Source organism: Bufo gargarizans, chromosome 1, assembly GCF_014858855.1.
Source record: "Bufo gargarizans isolate SCDJY-AF-19 chromosome 1, ASM1485885v1, whole genome shotgun sequence".
NCBI lineage: Eukaryota > Metazoa > Chordata > Amphibia > Anura > Bufonidae > Bufo > Bufo gargarizans.
Window position 1 is genome coordinate 672,238,917 of NC_058080.1, and position 23,459 is coordinate 672,262,375.

The 23,459-nt window shown below is 43.1% G+C and overlaps 1 protein-coding gene across 1 annotated transcript in view; it reads right to left on the minus strand.

The window, feature by feature from the left end:
• Positions 1 to 2,424: 2,424 nt before the first annotated feature.
• CDK7 (cyclin dependent kinase 7) overlaps positions 2,425 to 23,459 on the minus strand; it is a 32,226-nt gene continuing 11,191 nt past the window's right edge. The window contains exons 4-12 of the mRNA XM_044292201.1: positions 19,870 to 19,937; positions 17,763 to 17,831; positions 17,443 to 17,553; positions 15,403 to 15,521; positions 14,705 to 14,804; positions 14,524 to 14,610; positions 12,784 to 12,933; positions 10,208 to 10,355; positions 2,425 to 2,669 (exon numbers count right to left, since the gene is read on the minus strand). Coding sequence (XP_044148136.1) covers positions 2,641 to 2,669; positions 10,208 to 10,355; positions 12,784 to 12,933; positions 14,524 to 14,610; positions 14,705 to 14,804; positions 15,403 to 15,521; positions 17,443 to 17,553; positions 17,763 to 17,831; positions 19,870 to 19,937 — 881 coding nt within the window. The 3' untranslated portion in view covers positions 2,425 to 2,640. The remainder of the gene's footprint in view (positions 2,670 to 10,207; positions 10,356 to 12,783; positions 12,934 to 14,523; positions 14,611 to 14,704; positions 14,805 to 15,402; positions 15,522 to 17,442; positions 17,554 to 17,762; positions 17,832 to 19,869; positions 19,938 to 23,459) is intronic.

Consider the following 23,459-nt stretch of genomic DNA (forward strand, 5'->3'; position numbering starts at 1 on the left):
GCTTTGAGTTTGGCAGTTTCCCCCCCCCCCCCCTCATATTTTTCCCAAAGGCGTTCTTTAAGGGAGGGAGGGAAATTTCAAAATAAAAACATTAACGACACCAGGTGCAAATTTTTTGGGCCCAAAGCTGTGTGCATACAAGCCCTTAAAAAAGAAAGATTTAGCTTTAGAAACCCCTGAATGGGCAGGGTCCAGAGTAAGGGCTCTTTTACATGGCCGTAGGTGTCCCGTTGCCGTATTGTGGACTGCATATGCGGATCCGCAATACACGGGAATCCTTTGGTGTGCATTCTGCATCACAGATGCGGACCCATTGACTTGAATGGGTCTGCAAATACGGAGATGCAGAACGGAAGTACGGAACAGAACCCCACGGAAGCACTAGGGAGTGCTTCTGTGGTGTTCCATGCTTCCGCATCGCAAAAAGATAGAACTTACTCTATCTTTTTGCGGAACGGACGGATCGCGGACCCATGCAAGTGAATGGGTCTGCGATGCGCTTGCGGGTGCCCATGCGTTGCGGACCGCAGTTTGCGGTCCATGGCACGGGCAGCACATGGTCGTGTGAGCGAGCCCTAACGGTTGCTTTTTGCTGCTGCTCTTGACTGAACATCCTCCAATAACCTCCATATTCCCTAATATAGCATATGAAAAGAGCAAACAGCGGGTCAGTGATATGTCTGGAAATAACAGGACCTACACAATTGCATCTGCCATCATAAATCTCCATGTCAGAATGTCAAATAATCCTCTCTACTAGGTCACAACGGCCTAGATGGCAGGAAATTTGTTGAAACGATAATCCTGGTTCTCCCAGTCCAATGATGCTCCTCCTCTCAAAGTCCTGTATGAGTGCATTGTAAAGGCATGTTTAGCAGTCAATGATCTCTCACCAAGAGGTACACTGTCCATATGTTGCCTCTGAGAGCCCTTTTTATAGGGTAGTGAGCAATCTTACGCCCTCTTGTGGCAAGACCCAGTGTCTAATCACAACACACCCGTAATCAGTTACATATCTGCCTCAGACGTAACTGCATGCCCAGTTTTGCACCAATCTGACATTTCTATCTTGGTGCATTATCACAATGCTGGCTGGGGTGGATGATGGGAGTCAGACCCCCACATATCAGATACTGATGACTCCTGGCACCCTCGCTGACCAGCTGTTTCAGGGAGTCACAAGAGAAGGAGGGTGTAAATGGCTGATCACCTGAGACAAAAATCTATATATCCTTCACACTTTTGATAGCAATATGAGGCTCTGTCACCCGGTTCAAGCCTACACTACCAGGCATATAGCCTGGTAGGGGTGATGACACAGGCAAAAGCCATACCTTTATTTCTCATGTAGTAGGTCCGTAATGGCTGAAAAAGCAACTTTTAAAAATATGCAAATGAGAAATTCGAGCACTGCTTCTGCAATGCCCCTGTTCCTTGCAAATGCCGGCCTTCTGCACCTAATCACACCCCCATGGCCTTTGATTGACAGCGCTAGCCCCGCTGGTCTAGTGCTGATATCCCGTGCCTGCGTACTCGCATCCATGCCGGTGTGTGCGCACTGGCTCTTTTTCTTCCTTCCCGGCTTGTGTGTATGTCCAGTGCACATGCGCAATTATGGAAGCAAGTGCGCAGGTGCGGGATATAAGCGCTAAACATGAGGGATGCAATTAGGTGCAGAAGGCCGGTATTCGCAAAGAACAGGGGTGTCGTAGAAGCAGTGCTCGGAAGGCATAGGTCACCTCCGAGTGCTCAAATTCCTCATTTGCATATTTTTAAAAGTTTCAGCCATACCGGACCTACTACATGAGAAATAAAGGTATGTTTTTTTTGTCTGTGTCATCAGCTCTACCAGGCTATATCCCTGGTAGGGTAGGCTTGAACTGGGTGACAAAGCCTCTTTTACTTTCCATTCCATTCCCCTTTATTTTACAGGTGTGTATGTGGAACCATTCACTTCAACGGGTCCGCAAAAAAAAAAAAAAAAAAAAAACTAAAAAAAAAAAAAAACTGAAATGACTCGATATGCATTACATTTCTGTATGTCCATTCCGCAAAAAAAATACAAATAATAAAAAAAATAAATAAATAAATAGAACATGTCCTATTCTTGTCCGTTTTGCGGATAAAGACAGGCATTGTTACAATGTGAGCAGGCAAAAAAAAATTATAAATGGATGCAATACGGATGTCACCCATTTCTTTTGCGGACCGCAAAATACATATAGTTGTGTGCAGGAAGACATTATTATTATTTTTTTTCCTTTGTGCCATTTGCTATATCTTCCAGGGTTGTGGGTGGCATCAAGAGGATGTATTCTACAGCAGACTTAGGTCCAATATCAATTTCAGTGATCACTCTGGTAAACTGCAGCTCTGAGCAAACATCTGACTTGTAAAAAGGAATAAATATATGTATATCCTTGAGTCTTTTGAGAGGTTTATACAGTTTCGCTAAGGATTAAAAAAATATTAACAAAATATATTGTTACCATCAACAGTAGTAAGAACTATGTATTATACAATATGTTACAACGTTAATCTTAATTGAGTTCAGTAGAGGACACTATGTTCAGAGCAGTCTGTTGAAGTCGTCTGTAATAGCAGCAATTCTTTTCGGGAATGATGGTAAGTTGTGTGACGTCAGAAGTTCAACTTTTTTACAATGTCCTCTGAGGAAGAAAAAAAATAATGAAAAACAATATTACAAAAATAAATATACTGTATATATTTCAAGTAGCATATTAGGAAATAAAAATAATGAAAAAAAAAATAAAAATACAAATAGTATATATTGGTTCAATATATTCCATTTTATTTTTTCCTAATAGGTATATGTTCTGGTCTGTGCACACTGACCAGGGCAGCACGGTGGCCTTGCAGCGCTGGGGTCCTGGGTTCCAATCTGACCAAGGACAACATCTGCATCTGCATGGAGTTTGTATGTTCTCTCAGTGTTTGTGTGGCTTTCCTCCCACACACCAACGACTGAGAGAACTTAAATTTTTTTTTAGCCCCATTGGGGACAGCCCGATGCAACTATCTGTAAAGTGCTGTGGAATATAGTAGCGCTATGCAAGTGAGCAAAATAAATAAATACTGCATTCAAGCCCTCTGTTTCTATATGTCAAAATGTGTCCATAGGGCTCCATTATTAAAATGGGAGGACAAAAAATTATTTTGGCACGTGTCAGCGTACCTTTTTTTAAACAATTTATGAAAGTGAAGCAGACTGCACTTTTCTATACAGTTGGCCACCGCAAAAATCATACACTGCTGGTATAAACAGCATAGACTGGTATAAACAGGTTTTTACAAATGGAGGAGTCAATAGGTGACCAGTTACCCCTTAAAGACTGGGCCTATTTTCATTTTTACTTTTTGGATTTTTCCTCCCCACGTTCCAATAGCCATAACGTTTTTATTTTTCTGTTCACATAGCTATATAAAGGGCTTATTTTAAATCACAGCGTTCACTATGCACTAAAAATGACCCGACATTCTTACTCTGCGGCTCAATGCAGTGATACCTAACTTGAATCGTTTTTTTTTTTTTTTTTTTTTTACTTTTTAAAAAGACAAGAACCTTTGGAAAAAAATAAAATATTTTCTTTCCATCGCTATATTCTGACAGCCATAACTCTTTTATATTTCGGTCCACAGAGCTGATTTTTTATTGTTCATTTTTATATGTAAAATTGGGAAAGGACAGCAATTTAAACTTTTAATGTATTGGGTTTTTATAACTATTAGACTCCTTAGGGGCCCTAGTACATAGAATTGTTTGATCCCCTCTTCTATTCACCCCAATAGAGATCTATTAGGGTAAAAAATACATTTATTACTCTTACCGGTAATCTGTTTTCTATGAGCCCATGACAGCACCTGTGAGATCCTACCCCTTCCCAGATCTTTAAATAGGGTTCACCACACTCCATCCTCAGTTTGTGACAAGATTCCTAGGACGTTTAATTTCTGAATACAAAATATAAACTAACATACTATACATAAAGAAAGTATCTTAAATATATGACTGACCGCATATTTCTTCTTTAAGGCTACTTTAAATGAGAGATAGATCTATCTCTATATATTGGGATAAAGTAGGTGCTGACATGGGCTTATGGAAAACAGATTACCGGTAAGAGTAATAAATGTATTTCCATTACGCCCCATGACAGCACCTGTGACAGAATAGACTAGATAACGTTAGGGGAGGGGAGAAGAATTACTGCCTGCAACACTTTTCTCTCAAAGGCCAAGTCCTGAGCAGAAGATAGATCTAACCTATAATGTCTATAAAACGTGCTTGGAGAGCTCCAGGTAGCTGCTCTACAAATTTGGTCAATTGTGGCCCTGCCTTTTTCTGCTCAGGAAGCTGCTATAGCCCTTGTAGAGGGGGCCGAGAACCCTGAGGGCACCTGAAGATTTGCAGAAGAGTAGGCTAGACTTATAGTTCTCATTATCATAGTAGTCGTATGGCTAGTGACTTTTAGACCTTTGTTGGGGTCCTGGAATTGAACAAATAATGGAGAGGCTTTTCTCTACTCTTTTGTAGTGTCTAGGTATTTACACACGCATCTTCTAAACGTCTAGCATATGGAATTTTTCCTTCTCTTCATTTTTGGGATTCTGGCAGAATGAGGGCAAATTGATTTCTTGTGACCGGTGGAAATCGGAAACAACCTTAGGAAGAAAGGCCGGGTCCGGTCTCAACACAATTCTGTCTTCCAAAATTAAGGTATAAGGAGGAGAGGCAGATAAAGGCCGAAATCTTCCCCACTCGCCTGGCTGATGTAATAGCTACAAGATAGGCCGTCTTGTAGGACAGCATCTTCAGAGAGATTGAGCCCAATGGTTAAAAAAGACTTTGAGGGCTGGCATCGGTTGTGATGATTAGAGGATTGTTCTTTATCCATTCTACCCCTTGACTTAGGTTCTCTGACCTTGTCCACCACATCAGGGAGTCTCTTACCGACAGGGATAGCGGAACTTTGAGATCTAGAGAAACTAGGCCCTTGTCCCAGAGAGAAAGAATATGCATCTGAAGAATTCTGGATCTGAACTGTGCCCATTTTACTGCTGGCATACAGGATGTCATTGAACCTAGGATTGACATGGCCTCCCTTAGAGTGGTCATTCTGGACCTGCTGAATTCCCTCATCCTTTGTTGTACTGACAGAAGGTTCACCATCGGGAGGTATGACTTTTGGGATAAGGAATCTAGTTGAATTCCCAGGAAGGTGCATTGGAAACTCTGCGATTTTTTCCAATTTATTATCCAGCCAAAGCTCATTAAAGTTTTCAATACTTCCTGCACTTGAGCCAAAAGGGATTCTGGAGATTGTCCCGCTACTAGCAGGTCGTCTAGATAAGGAATAATTATAATGTCTGACCTCCTTATTTGTGCCATCACTTCCCCCATTAATTTTTTTGAAATTCTGGGTGCCTGTGATATCCCAAAGGGAAGAGCCCTGAACTGAAGGTGCCACCCTGAGTTATTATTTTTCTGCCACACTGAGATTCTGAGAATCTTCGTTCTTTTTGTCTTTGAAAAAAAAAATTGTCTTCTCTCTCTGTTTTGGAAAACTAGTTACTGGAAATGCCTTTTTCCTATTGGATGCTTTATCTAATATCTCGTCCAGTACTGGGCCAAATAAAAAATGTCCTTGGCAAGAAATGGCACACAACTTTGACTTAGAAGAATCTCCTTTCCAATCCTTGAGCCAAAGAGATGTTCTGGCCGAATTTGATAATGCGGCTGCTCTGGCAGATAACCTTAGAGCATCAGCCGCTTTTGTCATTGTCGGGATTACTTCTAGTAGTTGTTCCCTCGGGGTTCTGTTAGCAATGTGTGATTTTAACTTCCCTAACCAGATTGAGTGACCTAGCGACTGAAGTTGTAGCAATATTTGGTTTAAAGGAAAAAGTAGATACTTTCCAATTTTTTTCTAAGATCAGTGTCCGCCCTTTCATCCATTGGATCCTTAAGGGAGCCCAGATCTTCAAATGGAAGCGCTGATCTCTTATTAACGTTAGCCACTGGAGCATCTACCCTCGGAACTTCCTGCCAGTCTGCGACACCCTCATCATTAAAGGAGGTACTTCCTTTTAACCAATCTGGGAACAAAAAACTTTATCCGGTTTGTTCCATTCCCTCTTTATCAACTCCTTAATACAATCTTGGACAGGGAATACTCTGGTCTTTCTTGGTTTCAGGCTGTCAAACATTAATTCCTGTCTGGACTTTGACTCTTTTTCCATACTTTATCTCCATGGTGGTCCTCACTGCTTTTAAAAGAAGGTCAGTGTCTTCCACTTTAAAGGAAACCTGTCACCATGATTTTGCGCATAGAGCTGGGGACATGGGCTGCTAGATGGCCACTAGCACATCTGCAGTACCCAGGTCCCATAGCTCTCTGCGCTTTTATTGAGTTAAAAAACAGTTTTGAGTGATATGCAAATGACCTGATACGAGTCCTGTAGCCGGAGATGAGTCAAGCGGAAAGAAGCCCAGCACCGCCCCGCGTCCTCCGAATCTCCTCCTTGCTGGCTGACGTCACTAAGCTGGAGCGCCGAAATCTCGCGATGTGCGAGCTAGCGCATGCGCAGTTCGTTCCCTGTGCTGATGCCAGCACAGGGAATGAACATGATGCCGACACTGCGCATGTGCTAGCTCGCGCATCGCGAGATTTCGGCGCTCCAGCTCAGTGACGTCAGCCAGCAAGGAGGAGATTCGGAGGACGCGGGGCGGTGCTGGGCTCCTTTCCGCTTGACTCATCTCCGGCTACAGGACTCATATCAGGTAATTTGCATATCACTCAAAACTGTTTTTTAACTCAATAAAAGCGCAGAGAGCTATGGGACCTGGGTACTGCAGATGTGCTAGTGGCCATCTAGCAGCCCATGTCCCCAGCTCTATGCGCAAAATCATGGCGACAGGTTTCCTTTAAACAGGGGCCTTCTCGAAAGGTCCTCAGAAGAGGAATCTGAGCTTTCTACCACTCCCTCTTCCTCAGAGTCTGACTCTGAGAAGTCCAATTCTCTTTCTTGAGCCTTATTCTGCCTGGAAGAACCCGGAAGCGATTTTTTAAACTGTTCCCCAGAGGAATGGACTTCTATCCTGACCAGATTCTGTATATTCTGGAACAAAGATGGGGATTCTTCTGCTACCAATTTGTCCAGGCAGGGTTGACAGCAGGATTTTGGATAAGACAGGCTCAACTTATTTTTACAAATCCCACATTCTCTCCCTTTTGACTTGTGTGTAGCCTTCCTGGGGGCCTCTTTAACCTGTATCAACACATAGCCCATACAAATTACTGGAGAATATTATAAAGAGAGAATCTCCCCAAAGGGAGACTGTGGGTTACAACTCCTCTTACCCCTCCCAGGAGTACCATGCCGGTTTCTGTGTGCTGCTCCTGTTTCTCCATGCGCTGCTGAGCATCCTCTTCCTCCTGCATGATGTGGATACACTGGAGTGGGACTGGAAGGAAAGTCTTACAGTCCGCTGAACTTGCCCAGGCTGTATCCACCTTTCCTTCCAACTTGGCTGGCCAGCGTCCTCTTTTCATGGGCCGTGCACTGCCCACCATGTTTTTAGCCCCTTCCCTGTTAAGCGTGGAACGCACACGCCACTTTCGGTGCGCCTGTGGAGGCGTGCCGGAAACAGGACCTGCAGGAGCACGCCGAACCAACGAGCCAGGGAGAGGATGCCTTCCTCCTCCTTCCGGAACTTCACACAGCCGCAGGTATGACGTTAACGAGATGGCCGCCAGGAGAACTTCATTTTTTTGCCTAATTTTCCATTTTAACAAATTTTTTCCACTAACAAAGCAAGGGTTAACAGCCAAACAAGACTATCTTTATTGCCCTGACTCTGCCGTTTACAGAAACACCCCATATGTGGCCGTAAACTACTGTACGGCCACACAGCGGGGCGTAGAGTGAAAGGTGCGCCGTATGGTTTTTGGAAGCCAGATTTTGCTGGACTGGTTTTTTGACACCATGTCCCATTTGAAGCCCCCCTGATGCACCCCTAGAGTAGAAACTACATAAAAGTGACCCCATCTAAGAAACTACACCCCTCAAGGTATTCAAAACTGATTTTACAAACTTTGTTAAACCTTTAGGTGTTGCACAAGATTTAATGGAAAATAGAAATACAATTTCAAAATTTCACTTTTTTGGCAGATTTTCCATTTTAATATTTTTTTCCCAGTTACAAAGCAAGGGTTAACAGCCAAACAAAACTCATTATTTATGGCCCCGATTCTGTAGTTTCCAGAAACACCCCATATGTGGTCGTACGGGCACACGGCAGGGCGCAGAAGGAAAGGAATACCATGCGGTTTTTGGAAGGCAGATTTTGCTGGACTGTTTTTTTTGACACCATGTCCCATTTGAAGCCCCCTGATGCACCTCTAGAGTAGAAACTCCAAAAAAGTGACCCCATTTTAGAAACTACAGGATAGGGTGGCAGTTTTTTTGGTACTAGTTTAGGGTACATATGATTTTTGGTTGCTCTATATTACACTTTTTGTGCGGCAAGGTAACAAGAAATAGCTTTTTTGGCACTTTTTTTTTTTGTTATTTACAACATTCATCTGACAGGTTAGATCATGTGGTAATTTTATAGAACAGGTTGTCACGGATGCGGCGATACCCAATATGTATACAATTTTTTTTTTTTTATGTAAGTTTTACACAATGATTTCATTTTTAAAACAAAAAAAATGTTTTAGTGTCTCCATAGTCTAAGAGCCATAGTTTTTTTCAGTTTTTGGGCGATTATCTTAAGTAGGGTCTCATTTATTGCGGGATGAGATGACGGTTTGATTGGCACTATTTTGGGGTGCATATGACTCTTTTGATCGCTTGCTATTACACTTTTTGTGACTTAAGATGACAAATAATGGCTTTTTTTACACCATTTTTATTTTTTTACGGTGGTCACCTGAGGGGTTAGGTCATGTGATATTTTTATAGAGCTGGTCGATACGGACGCGGCGATACCCAATATGTATACTTTATTTTTATTTATGTACGTTTTACACAATGATTTAATTTTTGAAACAAAAATAAATAAATCATGTTTTAGTGTTTCCATGGTCTAAGAGCCATAGTTTTCTTTGGGCGATTATCTTAAGTAGGGTCTCATTTTTTGCGGCATGAGAGGACGGTTTGATTGGCACTATTTTGGTGTACATGCGACTTTTTTGATCACTTTTATTACCTTTTTTTGGAAGTAAGGTGGGCAAAATTTAAATTTTCTCATAGTTTTTATTTTTATGGCGTTCACCGTGCGGGGAAAGTAACATGACCGTTTTATAGATCAGGTCGTTACGGACGCGGCGATACCCAATATGTGTAGTGTGTTTTATTTTTATTCAGTGATAAATGTTTTTGTATTTTTTATCTTAACTTTTTAAACTTTTTTTTGACCCAGACCCACTTTGTTCTTGAAGATCCAGTGGGTCTGATGTCTGTATACAGTACAGTACAGTACACCATATAGGGTACTGTACTGTATTTTACTTACACTTTGTCTGAACAGATCTATGACAGATCTATGCCTTTAGCATAGATCTGTTCAGCACCATGGACAGCAGGACGCCTGAGGAGGCGTCCTGTTGCCATGGGAAGGGGGGCTGCAAAGGCACAGCAGCCCCCCGATGGGAGAGGGAGGGTGCTACCTGAGCTGTTATTGTTCATGATAGTGCAAACGGATCCGTTTTGACTTTACATTGAAAGTCAATGGGGGAACGGATGCGTTTGAAAATTGAGCCATACTGTGTCAACTTCAAACGGATCCGTCCCCATTGACTTACATTGTAAGTCTGGACGGATCCGTTTGCCTCCGCACGGCCAGGCGGATATCCGAACGCTGCAAGCAGCGTTCGGGTGTCCGCCTGCTGAGCGGAGCGGAGGACAAACGGTGCCATACTGATGCATTCACTCAGAATGCATTGGAGCTGGACGGATCCGTTTGGGGCCGCTTGTGAGAGCCTTCAAACGGAACTCACAAGCGGAGCCCCGAACGCAAGTGTGAAAGTAGCCTTATAAAGTTTAAAAAGCTAGGCGACAATTTTTTTTCGAATTTTAAGTCAAATTATTTTTATACCCGATTTCCTCAGCTAATGTATCACATTAATAAAATACCATTAACAAGTATGATAAATCACAGCAGTATCAGTCAGTGACTTACTTTGTTCGGGACCTTCCGCCCGTTTCCTCTTGATACCTAGGGTTATGTTTTGCTGCTCTTTCAGCGCTTCAACAGAACAGTTGGGTCTTGGTAATAAGTGCCCAGGGGTTGGTGCAGGTCTGTTGCTAAAATATTTTCTACGTAATGCCTAAAATGGAAAAAATAAAATAAAAATTATTGATCAAAAATATTCCGTGTTAGAGTAGGTCCCACCTGATGAGAAGCGACCTTGCCGTCCGGTAGGTGGGCCCGACATATTTTTGATCAATAATATGCGCTAAGAGCTTCTCCACTGCTTTGCAGTAACAATATAGCGTCATGTATTTTTGACCCGGTTCACACATTCACCTGTTTACTTAGTCTTAGCGCATATAGTGGTGTGCTGCTACTGTTTTTTGTTAGATATAGATTATATATATATATATACACACACACACACACACACACACACACACACACAGGAAATCCACGGCACTTCCTTCAGTAAAAACGTAAGTGTTTATTCACCAGAAAAACAACGTTTCGGTTCGCTACGTGTACCAATATGCCTCACATGAATTGAGGATCCCGTTCACCTGACTTCCGATCAGCTGACTTGCTGGTCACAGAAGACCGCCGTTACTAGGAGAAGCTGCGCAGTTGTGCTTGCACCACGCCAGACCCTCATGTGCCGCTTAGATCCCGATCAGGTCACGAACGCTCAGCTATTGCTTTTAAATCGAGTTAATTATGTATATCACCTGGGCACTGTTGATTGTTGTAATCATATGAAATACGATTCAGTCACTTAAACTAACACAGGCTTTTGGATACATATATCCAAGTTATTCAAATATGTATTATGACTTTCACTTGCTTTTTAATCATGTATTTCTGGATCGTGATATGTACTTTGATGAATTGTATTATTTATTGCACTTAATTATGTTACTGATTGATATGAAACATGCTATAAATATGTCATGTGCACTCCCCTTTCACATCACTGCTTGAAAAAGGTTCCAGTGTGCGAACCAAAACGTTGTATTTCTGGTGAATAAACACTTACGTTTTTACTGAAGGAAATGCTGTGGATTTCCTGGATTTATATTGTTTTTGAAGCCTGGATTGCTTCATCAGCCGCTGGTACACACACACACACACACACACACACTGAACAAAAATATAAAACGCATCACTTTCGGTTTTGCTCCCATTTTGCATGAGCTGAACTCAAACATTTTCTACATACCCGTTACTCTCAAATATTGTTAACAAATCTGAAAATGAACATTCACTGCACGGGCAACAGCTCTGGTAGACATTCCTGCAGTCAGCATGCCAATTGCACGCTCCCTCAAACGTTGCGACATCTGTGGCATTGTGCTGTGTGATCAAAGTGCACATTTCAGAGTGGCCTTTTATTGTGGGCAGTCTAAGGCACACCTGTGCAATATTCATGCTGTCTAATCAGCACCTTGATATGCCCCACCTGTGAGGTGGGATGGATCATCTCGGCAAAGGTGAAGTGTGATTTATACAGATTTGTGAACAATATTTGAGAGTAATGGGTCTTTTGTGTATGTAGAAAATGTTTCAGATCTTTGAGTTCAGCTCATGCAAAATGGGAGCAAAACGGAAAGTGTTGCGTTTATATTTTTGTTCAGTGTATATATCAAATGGTGGGGAAACCTTCACAAATCTGAAGCTAAAGTTTGCTTTTTAAAGGGGTTATCCCATGACTAATGTAAAAAATGAAAATCAGACATAATATAGTAGAAGACAGCAGGTGGCGCCATACAGATACATTTCTGTGAATAACTCAGTAGTTATGCTACATTTTTCATTACATGCAATTACAAATAATTCAACACACCACCTTTCAGAATGTGACCCCTGCTAAAGGGGTTTTCTGGGATTTTGATACTGTCCTCAGGATAGGTCATCAGTATCTGATCGGTGGGAAGTCCAACACCCAGGAACCCCGGCGATCAGAGAAGGCACCGGTGCTCTTGTGAATGCTGCGGCCTTTTCTTTGCTCATCAAGCACAGCACACCCGTACATTGTATAGCGGCTGTGCTTGGTATGGCGCTCAGGCCTACTGAAGTGAATGGGGTTGAGTGCGATACCAAGCTCAGCCACTATACAACGTACGGCGCTGTGCTTGGTGAGCAGGGAGAAGGCCCAGCACTCACAGGAGCGCCAATGCCTTCTTAAAACAGCTGATCGTCGGGGGTCCAGGATGTCAGACCCCCACCGATCAGATACTGAGGATAGGTCATCAGTGTCAAAATCCCGGAAAACCTGTTAATTTTGCCAAGGAAAGCCAGCAGCAGTCAGGCATTTTGACTACAGCAGCCACTGCAGGGGATATGCAATATTACATGGTAGCTTTTCAGATGAGTAGCTGTACATATATAAGTCAATGGCAGCTTGAGTCCACCAGAGTCGCTCTTTGTTCAGGCTCATAGAGGGAGGGTCTGAAGAGGGGGGGGGGGGGGGGAGAATTCACCCCCTCTGATGACCATATGCCCTACTACTAATAGGGATAATGGACAGGGGTTGTCTTTATGATATTTAATAAGGAGAAACATACTTGTGAAGCTGTGCATCTTGAACAAGGGTTAAAAGTGAATAAACCCTGGAGAAGATCAAGGAGGTCATCGCCTGCTGCACTGAATATAATTTGCAGTGGGGTCCCTGGAAAACTCTTAAATGTGACGTAATCCGGTAAATTAGACATACCCTGCAAAATAAAAGACAGGAAACCGGTAAGTAAATACTACTGGTCACAGACCGCATGCACACAGCAAAGCCGTGAACATGGAACATAACAGAACCTTAGGCAGACTGGGTCAGATTTACAAATTTATTAACCCCTTAGTGACCAGCTGGTTTTGACCAAGAGATTATTTATTTATTTTTTCTCATTGTCACCTTCCAAGAGCTATAACTTTATATAACACCAATACTGCCATTGAGTTTTTACGTTATACATTTTGTGGCATTCATTTTTCGGTAAGATGATAACTTTATTCTCTTGGTCGGTATGATTCCAGCAATACCAAATACAAATATAGTTTATGTTTTACCACTTTTGTACAATAAAAAAAATGCTTATTTTATTATTATTTTATTTTTTACAAAGAAAAGGTTTTTCTTTTTGCATCCCAAGACCCATACTGGGCCCGACATAATGATCTTCAGCCTTGTGCTCGTCAGCATTCTCACCTGAGTTAACAAGACGATTACTGAAATGGTCTCAGCAGGTCCTTTAATGACAGCAATGAAATGCAGTGGAAAGGTTTTTTTGGGATTAAGTTAATTTTCATGGCAAAGAAGGACTATGCAATTCATCTGATCACTCGTCATAACATTCTGGAGTATATGCAAATTGCTATTATATAAACTTAAGCAGCAACTTTTCCAATTTCCAATATTTATGCAATTCTCAAAACTTTTGTCCACAACTGCACTATGTTACTATGTAGTGTTGGTTGTTACGGACAAAACAATATAAAATATGTGGAGATTTTATTTCAGTGGAAAAAATAAGTATTTTTCGATTAATAACTTTTTTCATTTTTTTTTTTCCTTAACCATGTAATAGTTCCACAAGGTGACTATAATAAGGGGCGGTCTTCACTGTATCTCTAGTCCCCACATGTAAACTTTCTGCATGGATAGGGTCTTGTGGGCCACTGCAGCCAATGACTTGCCACAGGGGCACTGCTGAAGTCAGTCATTGGCTGCAGCGGTGCAAGTGGCCCTGTCTATGCATGTATTTGGATTTGAACAAGCCAGATCCTTTTGGTCTCAGGGAGATAAGCCAGCACCAGGAAGGTCTGGTAGCAGCAGCTTTTGCCGCCAAGGAAGTGACTAAACATTGCGTCTGAAAATGTTAAAATGTTTTTCTTAAAAGAGTAACTAAACCTTTGATGGGGGAAAATAAAATAAATAAAAAGGGGGGCAGTGGCGCTGCTCAGTAGGTTCTGCCCCTTCGACTTTCATAAGCTCTGCTCGTTTTTTGGAGCATGTGGTGTACGGATCCATAGAAAGTATATGGGATCCGTACTCCACACGCTCCAAATGTCGACCACAGCTGATAAAACCTGATCTGGCAGAACACGGTCACCTGCGCTGCTGCCCCTTTTGTTTTTTCATCAAAGGTTAAGTTAATATAGTCAAGGAAAATACATTAACCAACAGTTCACCAATCTCAAGCTCCAAAAAGTAGATGCCACCAAATTCTGCTCACGCTTGCATTACTTTGCATGTGTTGCCCATTGGTAACATGCACGCTCCCCTGCTTTCTTCAGGCAGGCAGGATACTCACAGGCCACTGCTCTTCTGTCGGTGTGCCCAAAGTCTCAAATATTTTTGTAAGCTGATCCAGGTCAGAATCCCCAGGCAGAAATGGGACCTGAAATTTAAATGTTATGCCAAAGGTTACTAAAACACCTGTCCTACCTCGCTAAATTGTGAATATTTCTTTCAATGCTTTAGAAATAACTTACCCTCAGCAAGAGTTCTGCTAGAATACAACCCACTGCCCACATGTCCACGCCCACGCCATACATCCTGGTGCCAAAAAGTAACTCTGGTGACCGGTACCACCTAAAAAGCAGAACAACCTGAGTCTTATTGCTTGCAATAAATTAAAGGGGTTCTGCAGTTTGATTAAACTGATGATCTACACTCTGGATAGATCATCAGCATCTGATCAGCGGGGGTCCGACACCCGGGACCCCCGCCGATCAGCTGTTTGAGAAGGCAGCGGCGCTGCAGCAGCGCCGCGGCCTTCTCACTGTTTACCGCAGGCCCAGTGACGTTACGACTTGTATCAACTGGCTTGGGCAGATACAGAGCTTAGCCAGGCCAGTTATACTAGTCATGATGTCACTGGGCCTGTGGTAAACAGCGAGAAAACCGCAGCACTACTGCCAGCGCCGCTGCCTTCTCAAAAAGCTGATCGAAGGGGGTCCCGGGTGTCGGATCCCAGTCGATCAGATGCTGATGATCTATCTACTGCAGAACCCCTTTAACATCACCATCTATTTATAATCAGTACATAGGAAATGATGTAACCGTCCAAGACCTGTATTCCTAAAGCACCACTGCTTTTGTCGCTCCCGCCCCCCTCCCAGGTAAAAAACAAACAAAAAAACAAGAATAAATAAGCCTACTCCCATGTAATTACCACCCCGTCACATACCTTGTTACCACTTGATGAGTGTAAACTCTGTTGGGACTTCCAAATGATTTCGCCAGACCAAAATCAGCCAGTTTAAGGACCCCATTCTCATCCAACAGCAAATTGTTCGGTTTCAAGTCCTACAGAAGGCAAATAGGACATCTGAAATTGATTTTTTATGGACACCGTCTTTATGTGCCATTATAACAAGAACTGCACATCAGTCACCATGAATCTTCCAGAATTACTAGTCGATCTCCACCCCATATCAGGAGACCGCATTGTTACAGCCACCGTCTACCCCATAATGGCAGCCAGTCGGGTGAAATAGAGTACTGACGCCATCAGGTGGGAGGCCAGACGAAGCACAGATAGTGCGAAACGGCCGTCGCCTGTAGCTGAGTGAGTGCCCGCACCAGCAACCATGTTTTAAACTTGAATAAACAAGCTGCAAAGGAATTTGGCGAGTGCCGCAAGTTTATTTCTTCTATACATCACATATAACCGAGTACTATATTGACTTGGCTGACTAATACGTCTTCATGCACACAAGGTATTAAAGAGAGGCCATGCACGTTAGATGAACATCGGCTGAACCCTGATAGGAATTAATAAAGGGCTGATCTGAGGTCTGATGGGGTTAATAAAGTCAGTGAGGAGGGGGTGGTGGAAATTTGGCACTAGTATATTATAAATGTAAATTATAAATTGACTACCAACTAAGGGCTTTATTAATTTATAATTTACATTTATAATATATTAGTGCCGAATGCAAATTTCCACCACCTCAGTGACTACCAACTAATATAATATATATTATGAGATATAAAATATCGGCCTGAAAGTTCACAGATTATTGGTATTGGCTCTAAAAAAAAAAATCTATATCGGTCGATCCCTAGTTAAGGGAAAATAGGATCAGGCATACTGAATTTCAATGCCCAATCCTTTTGTTCTAAAGGGAGACAAGCCACTGCCAGCAGTATTTGGCAGAGTCTTACTCACCTCTCCCGATAGAGAACATATGTACGCTCAGCAGGGTGCACATGGGTGGGGGTGGAGAGGTCGCTGTCAGCTGCACTACTACACTAGCAACTACCTAAAGTGTATGGCCTGCCCAACTCCTCCACAAACAAGTATACTGGGATAAGGCGCGCAGCAGTATTTGTCCGTCCGATTCCCAGCATATTTGCTGGGTTGCAGCCAGATCTCCGCTTGTCCCCATTATAGTCAATGGGGCTGGACGGCATCCATGTAGCTTCTGGTAACGCTGGATACAGCCTACTGGATCTTACCAACGCTAATCTGAAACTAGCCTAAGTGTATAGGTTTATTCCAGTGAACAGAGGCGGCTTTCCTCCAGTCATGTAGCACTTAAATGGGTAGTCAGAGATCAAGAAGGATAGTCTACTTCCTAGTGACAGGGCTGCTCTTGTCTATGAGCTGCACCACATATTGCATCTCAGCCTAAACATTGCTCATGGACAAGAGTGGTACTGTTCCTGGTGGGAAAAAAAGATTTCCTAATTATACGCAAACCTCTTAAAGGGGTTGTCCAGTAATAATTACATTTTCTCTCATGCCTGCAGCCTACCTACTATATCAGAAGATACATACTTATCCGTTTTCTGCTCCGATTCTCTGCTCTTTCCATCCAGTGGTGCATGGTAACATGCACTGCTCCAGCCAGTGCCTGACTTCAGCAGTGACATGCTCCTTGTGGCCACATCACCCCAGAAGCCAGCCATTGGCTGGAGCGAATCATGTGACCATGTCCATGCACCGCCAGCTGTAAACAGAGCGGGGACAGGAAGGTGGAGACAGCAGGGGCAGGGCAGAGGACCGGAGCAGCCAGGAGCAGTAAGTATGAATCTTCAGCAGGCAGGCTGTGGGCATTAAAGAAAGTGTCATTATTACTGGAAACCCCTTTAATAGTAAAGAATTACGTCTGATGTCCCTTCACTTGCAGGTCACAGAGCTGAACTAATATCTCCGCTACACAACGAAGTCCGGGCCTATATCCTACTATCATACAGGTGGGACATGTATGGAATCACTCACTCTATGCAGGATCCACAGATGATGTAAGTACTCCAGTCCTTGCAGTGTCATCAGCATGTAAGACTTAATATGTGCCGGAGTTAGGACCAAGCTTGTATCCCTTATAATAGCCTGAAAAAATAACCACATCAGTCTGTATGCGGGAAACAGTCAGCAAGTACACGCAATAAAAATGGTGCGTCTCACAGCAACCAGATGGAACGGAGAGCCGCACGGATGTGAACAGATGAGAGCTCATGTGTATAATAGTATTAGGTCTAAAGAACCAGAAATCTGGAGCCTTTCATATAATGCGGATTCTTACCATGATTCCTGCTTACCTCTAGATCCGTTTCCATGAAATCAAACACCAGACTTATGTTTGATTTGTGGCCAAAAGCATCTAAAAGCTGCAATGACAAAGACATCGTCTGATCATGTTCTTACATCACTTTTTATTATCCGTTATAATCTCCGTATGGATGCATTCACACTAGTGTACATCACAAGCACGAGCATACGACTTCCATAGGCCCCCCCCATGTTTAAGAAATATATTCCTTGCACTGCAGTTTTTGTATTTGCCTCTGTACTGAATAGCATGGTAGACCACACTATGCTATAAATCAGGGATCAGCAATCTTTGGCACTCCAGATGCTGTGAAACTACAACTCCCAGCATGCAAACATGCACGGCTGTTCTCACAACTCCTATAGAAGTGAATGGAGAATTCTGGGAGTTGTAGTTTCAGAACATCTGGGAGGTTGCTAATCCCTGCTATAGTTTAAGAAAAAAGACAAGACAAAAAATAAAATAAAAAAAACTGTAGAGAGTAGTTTTTATAAAGGCTGGCAGAGTGAGTGGTGACACTTGATATATACAGCAGGGTACATACACTCTATCTGTGTGTCAAATGCAACGTGATTGCACTAGGGCTGCAACGATTAATCGACTTTATCGATAATGGGATTCGTTGTCGACGAATCCAGTTATCGAATAATCGCCGATTCGTTGCTATGCAGGCGGGCGGTTTACTTTAAATCACTGCATCTTTATTTTACCTTACAATGAAGCTCCAGTAACAGGCAAAGCGGACGGCGCCGTAACGTCACTTACTCACGTGATGCGCCTGCTCCGCCTCCTTCATTTATAAAGTGGGCGGAGCAGGTGCGTCACGTGAGTGACGTTACGCTACCGCCCGCTCTACCTGTTACCAGAGCTTCATTGTAAGGTAATAAAGATGAGCTGAGTAAAAGTTACTGCCAGAATAGTCTGCTGTGAGCAGCGGGGCCGGCACTGCTATGGGGAGGGGGATCTGTGCATGGCACTGCTATGGGGAGGGGGATCTGTGCATGACAGATATAGCATAAGATATTATATAGTGCCACCCACAGATCCCCCCCCTCCCCCATAACAGTGCCACCCACAGGATCCCCCCCCTCCCCCATAAAAGTGCCACCCACAGATCCCCCCCCCTCCCCCATAACAGTGCCACCCACAGATCCCCCCCTCCCCCATAACAGTGCCACCCACAGATCCCCCCCCCTCCCCCATAACAGTGCCACCCACAGATCCCCCCCCTCCCCCATAACAGTGCCACCCACAGATCCCCCCCCCTCCCCCATAACAGTGCCAACCACAGATCCCCCCTCCCCCATAACAGTGCCAACCACAGATCCCCCCTCCCCCATAACAGTGCCAACCACAGATCCCCCCTCCCCCATAACAGTGCCAACCACAGATCCCCCCTCCCCCATAACAGTGCCAACCACAGATCCCCCCTCCCCCATAACAGTGCCAACCACAGATCCCCCTTCCCCACAACAGTGCCAACCACAGATCCCCCTCCATAACAGTGCCATCCACAATTTGTTTTAATATGGCCTTTGAACATAATTTTTCAAGTAAAATCATATAAACCTCTGTTTTGTAATTTTGGCGTTTTTTCCGATCAATGAGATTATCGATAACTATTCGATTATTCAAATAATCGTTAGCTGCATCCCTAGATTGCACACTTATCAACAAAACCTAACAGATACCCCATGTACAGGGTGTAAAAGGACTATGCTGGAGCATGTTCACAGATGTAATATATGTATATAACCTCATACACAGAATCCACAAAAAAAATCAGGTGTCCATGTAGTGCAATAACAGCCCTATAGCTGCAGAATCCACCACTGCAACATTTGCTCTCCAACATAGTCTCTGGCAAACCCCCCAGAAGTCACAAGAACAGAGGACTGGGAGAATGGGGCAGAGGGAAAATCCCTTTAAATCCCCCACATTGGGGGAGGGAAGGGGGCTAAGAAGTGAGCACTGTACTTTTTTTTTCCTTTTTAACTTTTGGGCAACCCCTTTAATAGCTTAGTATCTGAAGTTCTGTACATTTAGAAATACAAATTATATACGGGTCATATACTGAAAGAGCACAGCATACTTACCCCTATAATGTTCGGATGACTCAGCTCCTGTAGAAGTTTGATTTCTCTTAATGCAGTCCTGTTTATACCTGTAACATATACGTAAATAGAATCAACCACCTAACAGTTTTCCCGAGCTTGGGCAGCAAGTTGAGGGGGTAAAGGATTGGGAGCTGTTTTAGCCACTCAGATATGGGTCTGGTCTTGTTTGAAAGCGGTTATTCCAAGCTTTCAACCAATACCATAAGCACAGCATTATCTCAACCACATCAGGAGATATAGGCGTTAGAAATCAAGTAAAAGTGGTGAAACCTGCTTTTACTTTAAGCTGCTTTCACTGCCATCCCGATTTCTAACAGCTATATCTTCCAATGCAGTGGAGATAATGCTGTATTTCTGGTATTGTTTGAACACTTGGAATGCCAGCTAAAGCAGACCCTGCTTCAGGAGAAGTAGGAACCGTTGGGGGAGCAGACAGTCTAGAGTAGGAAAGAAAAAAAAAAAAAAAAAAATTTATAGCGTTTCCGCTTGAGAAAGGCTCAGTTGGAGCCGAAACGTCGCTTTGCCATATATGGGTGAATAAACACATATTGTTTGAGGATACGCTTGGAGTGCAGTCCAATTTTTTCAACTCTACGATTGGGTAAGCACCTGCTGCCATACTTGGACTTTGCACCCACTTTGTACGCTAGGTGGTGCCGCCTGTGGTTTTTCTTATATATATATATATATATATATATATATATATATATATATATATATATATATACACACATAAATACATATACATACACACACACACACACACACAGGTCCTTCTAAAACAATTGTGATAAAGTTCATTATTTTCTGTAATGTACTGATAAACATTAGACTTTCATATATTTTAGATTCATTAGACACCAACTGAAGTAGTTCAAGCCTTTTATTGTTTTAATATTGATGATTTTGGCATACAGCTCATGAAAACCCAAAATTCCTATCTAAAAAAAATTGCATATTTCATCCGACCAATAAAATAAAAGTGTTTTTAATACAAAAAAAGTCAACCTTCAACTATGTTCAGTTCTGCACTCAATACTTGGTTGGGAATCCTTTTGCAGAAATGACTGCTTCAATGCGGCGTGGCATGGAGGCAATCAGCCTGTGGCACTGCTGAGGTGTTATGGAGGCCCAGGATGCTTCGATAGCGGCCTTAAAGGGAACCTGTCACTGGGATTTTGTGTATAGAGCTGAGGACATGGGTTGCTAGATGGCCGCTAGCACATCCACAATACCCAGTCCCCATAGCTCTGTGTGCTTTTATTGTGTTAAAAAAATCGATTTGATACATATGCAAATTAACCTGAGATGAGTCCTGTACGTGAGATGAGTCAGGGACAGGACTCATCTCAGGTTAATTTGCATATGTATCAAATCGTTTTTTTAACACAATAAAAGCACACAGAGCTATGGGGACTGGGTATTGCGGATGTGCTAGTGGCCATCTAGCTACCCATGTCCTCAACTCTATACACAAAATCCCGGTGACAGGTTCCCTTTAAGCTCATCCAGAGTGTTGGGTCTTGCGTCTTTCTCTTCCCAATATCCCACAGATTCTCTATGGGGTTCAGGTCAGGAGAGTTGGCAGGCCAATAAAGCACAGTGATACCATGGTCAGTAAACCATTTACCAGTGGTTTTGGCACTGTGAGCAGGTGCCAGGTCGTGCTGAAAAATGAAATCTTCATCTCCATAAAGCTTTTCAGCAGATGGAAGCATGAAGTGCTCCAAAATCTCCTGATAGCGGCTGCATTGACCCTGCCCTTGATAAAACACAGTGGACCAACACCAGCAGCTGACATGGCACCCCAGACCATCACTGACTGTGGGTACTTGACACTGGACTTCAGGCATTTTGGCATTTCCCTCTCCCCAGTCTTCCTCCAGACTCTGGCACCTTGATTTCCGAATGAAATGCAAAATTTGCTTTCATCCGAAAAAAGTACTTTGGAGTGGACCGCTGAGCAACAGTCCAGTGCTGCTTCTCTGTAGCCCAGGTCAGGCGCTTCTGCCGCTGTTTCTGGTTCAAAAGTGGCTTGACCTGGGGAATGCGGCACCTGTAGCCCATTTCCTGCACACGCCTGTACACGGTGGCTCTGGATGTTTCTACTCCAGACTCAGTCCACTGCTTCCGCAGGCCCCCAAGGTCTGGAATCGGTCCTTCTCCATAATCTTCCTCAGGGTCCGGTCACCTCTTCTCATTGTGCAGCGTTTTCTGCCACACTTTTTCCTTCCCACAGACTTCCCACTGAGGTGCCTTGATACAGCACTCTGGGAACAGCCTATTCGTTCAGAAATTTCTTTCTGTGTCTTACCCTCTTGCTTGAGTTTGTCAATGATGGCCTTCTGGACAGCAGTCAGGTCGGCAGTCTTACCCATGATTGCGGTTTTGAGTAATGAACCAGGCTGGGAGTTTTTAAAAGCCTCAGGAATCTTTTGCAGGTGTTTAGAGTTAATTAGTTGATTCAGATGATTAGGTTAATAGCTTGTTTAGAGAACCTTTTCATGATATGCTAATTTTTTGAGATAGGAATTTTGGGTTTTCATGAGCTGTATGCCAAAATCATCAATATTAAAACAATAAAAGGCTTGAACTACTTCAGTTGGTGTGTAATGAATCTAAAATACATGAAAGTCTAATGTTTATCAGTACATTACAGAAAATAATGAACTTTATCACAATATGCTAATTTTTTTAGAAGGACCTGTATATATATATATATTTATTTGGCACTCATCATTGTACTGACCCACAAAATAAAGTTATACCACACAGTGAACGCTGCAATTAAATTCCACAAAATAATGTTATGTTTTTTCATCTTTCCCAGAGGGAAATGGTACTAGTCCAAGGGTTTCTGTCACCTGAAAAATAGGTATTAAGCTGGCTGACAGCGATGTGCTAATGTCAGTTGAACATACCTATATTGCCATCTCACTGCCTGAAGCCTTTATTGAGAAAAACAAACTTTTAATAATATGCCAATTAGCCTCTAGGAGCGGAGGGGGGGGGGGGGGGGGGGGGGCGGTTGAACCTGCTCCTAGAGGCTCCGTTTGCCCACCTCTTTTTGCGCCCTTCTTCTCTTGATTGACAGGGCAGCGCTGCTCTCCCCTCGCTGGCCGTGTCTGCAGTGTAAATCTAGCTGCTTTATCGAACCCAATTCTGTCCCCAGCCCCACTACGACACCTCATACAGTTGCAGACCTCCCCAGCTCTTCACCCGATTTTGTCTCCAATCCTGCGTTCATCACGTCCACTATTAAACCCGAGTCTCTACCCCTTGGAGAGCAGGGGTCCGCACATTGAGACTTTCTACAACATGGTCATGGCAGATTTTAAAGATAATTTATCTACTGTAATACTCAAACAAAGAAAATAATCTTGGTCCAGAACTCACCGGAGCCATGAACTCTTTGGCCCGGAATAGAGATATTGTGATAAAAAGCGCTGACAAGGGAGGGGGTATAGTCATTATGGAGACTAGTTACTATATCCAGGAATCCCTTTGTATTTTAGCGGATCGGGAGTACTATGAACCTTTAACACATAATCCCACCCAAGAATATAAAA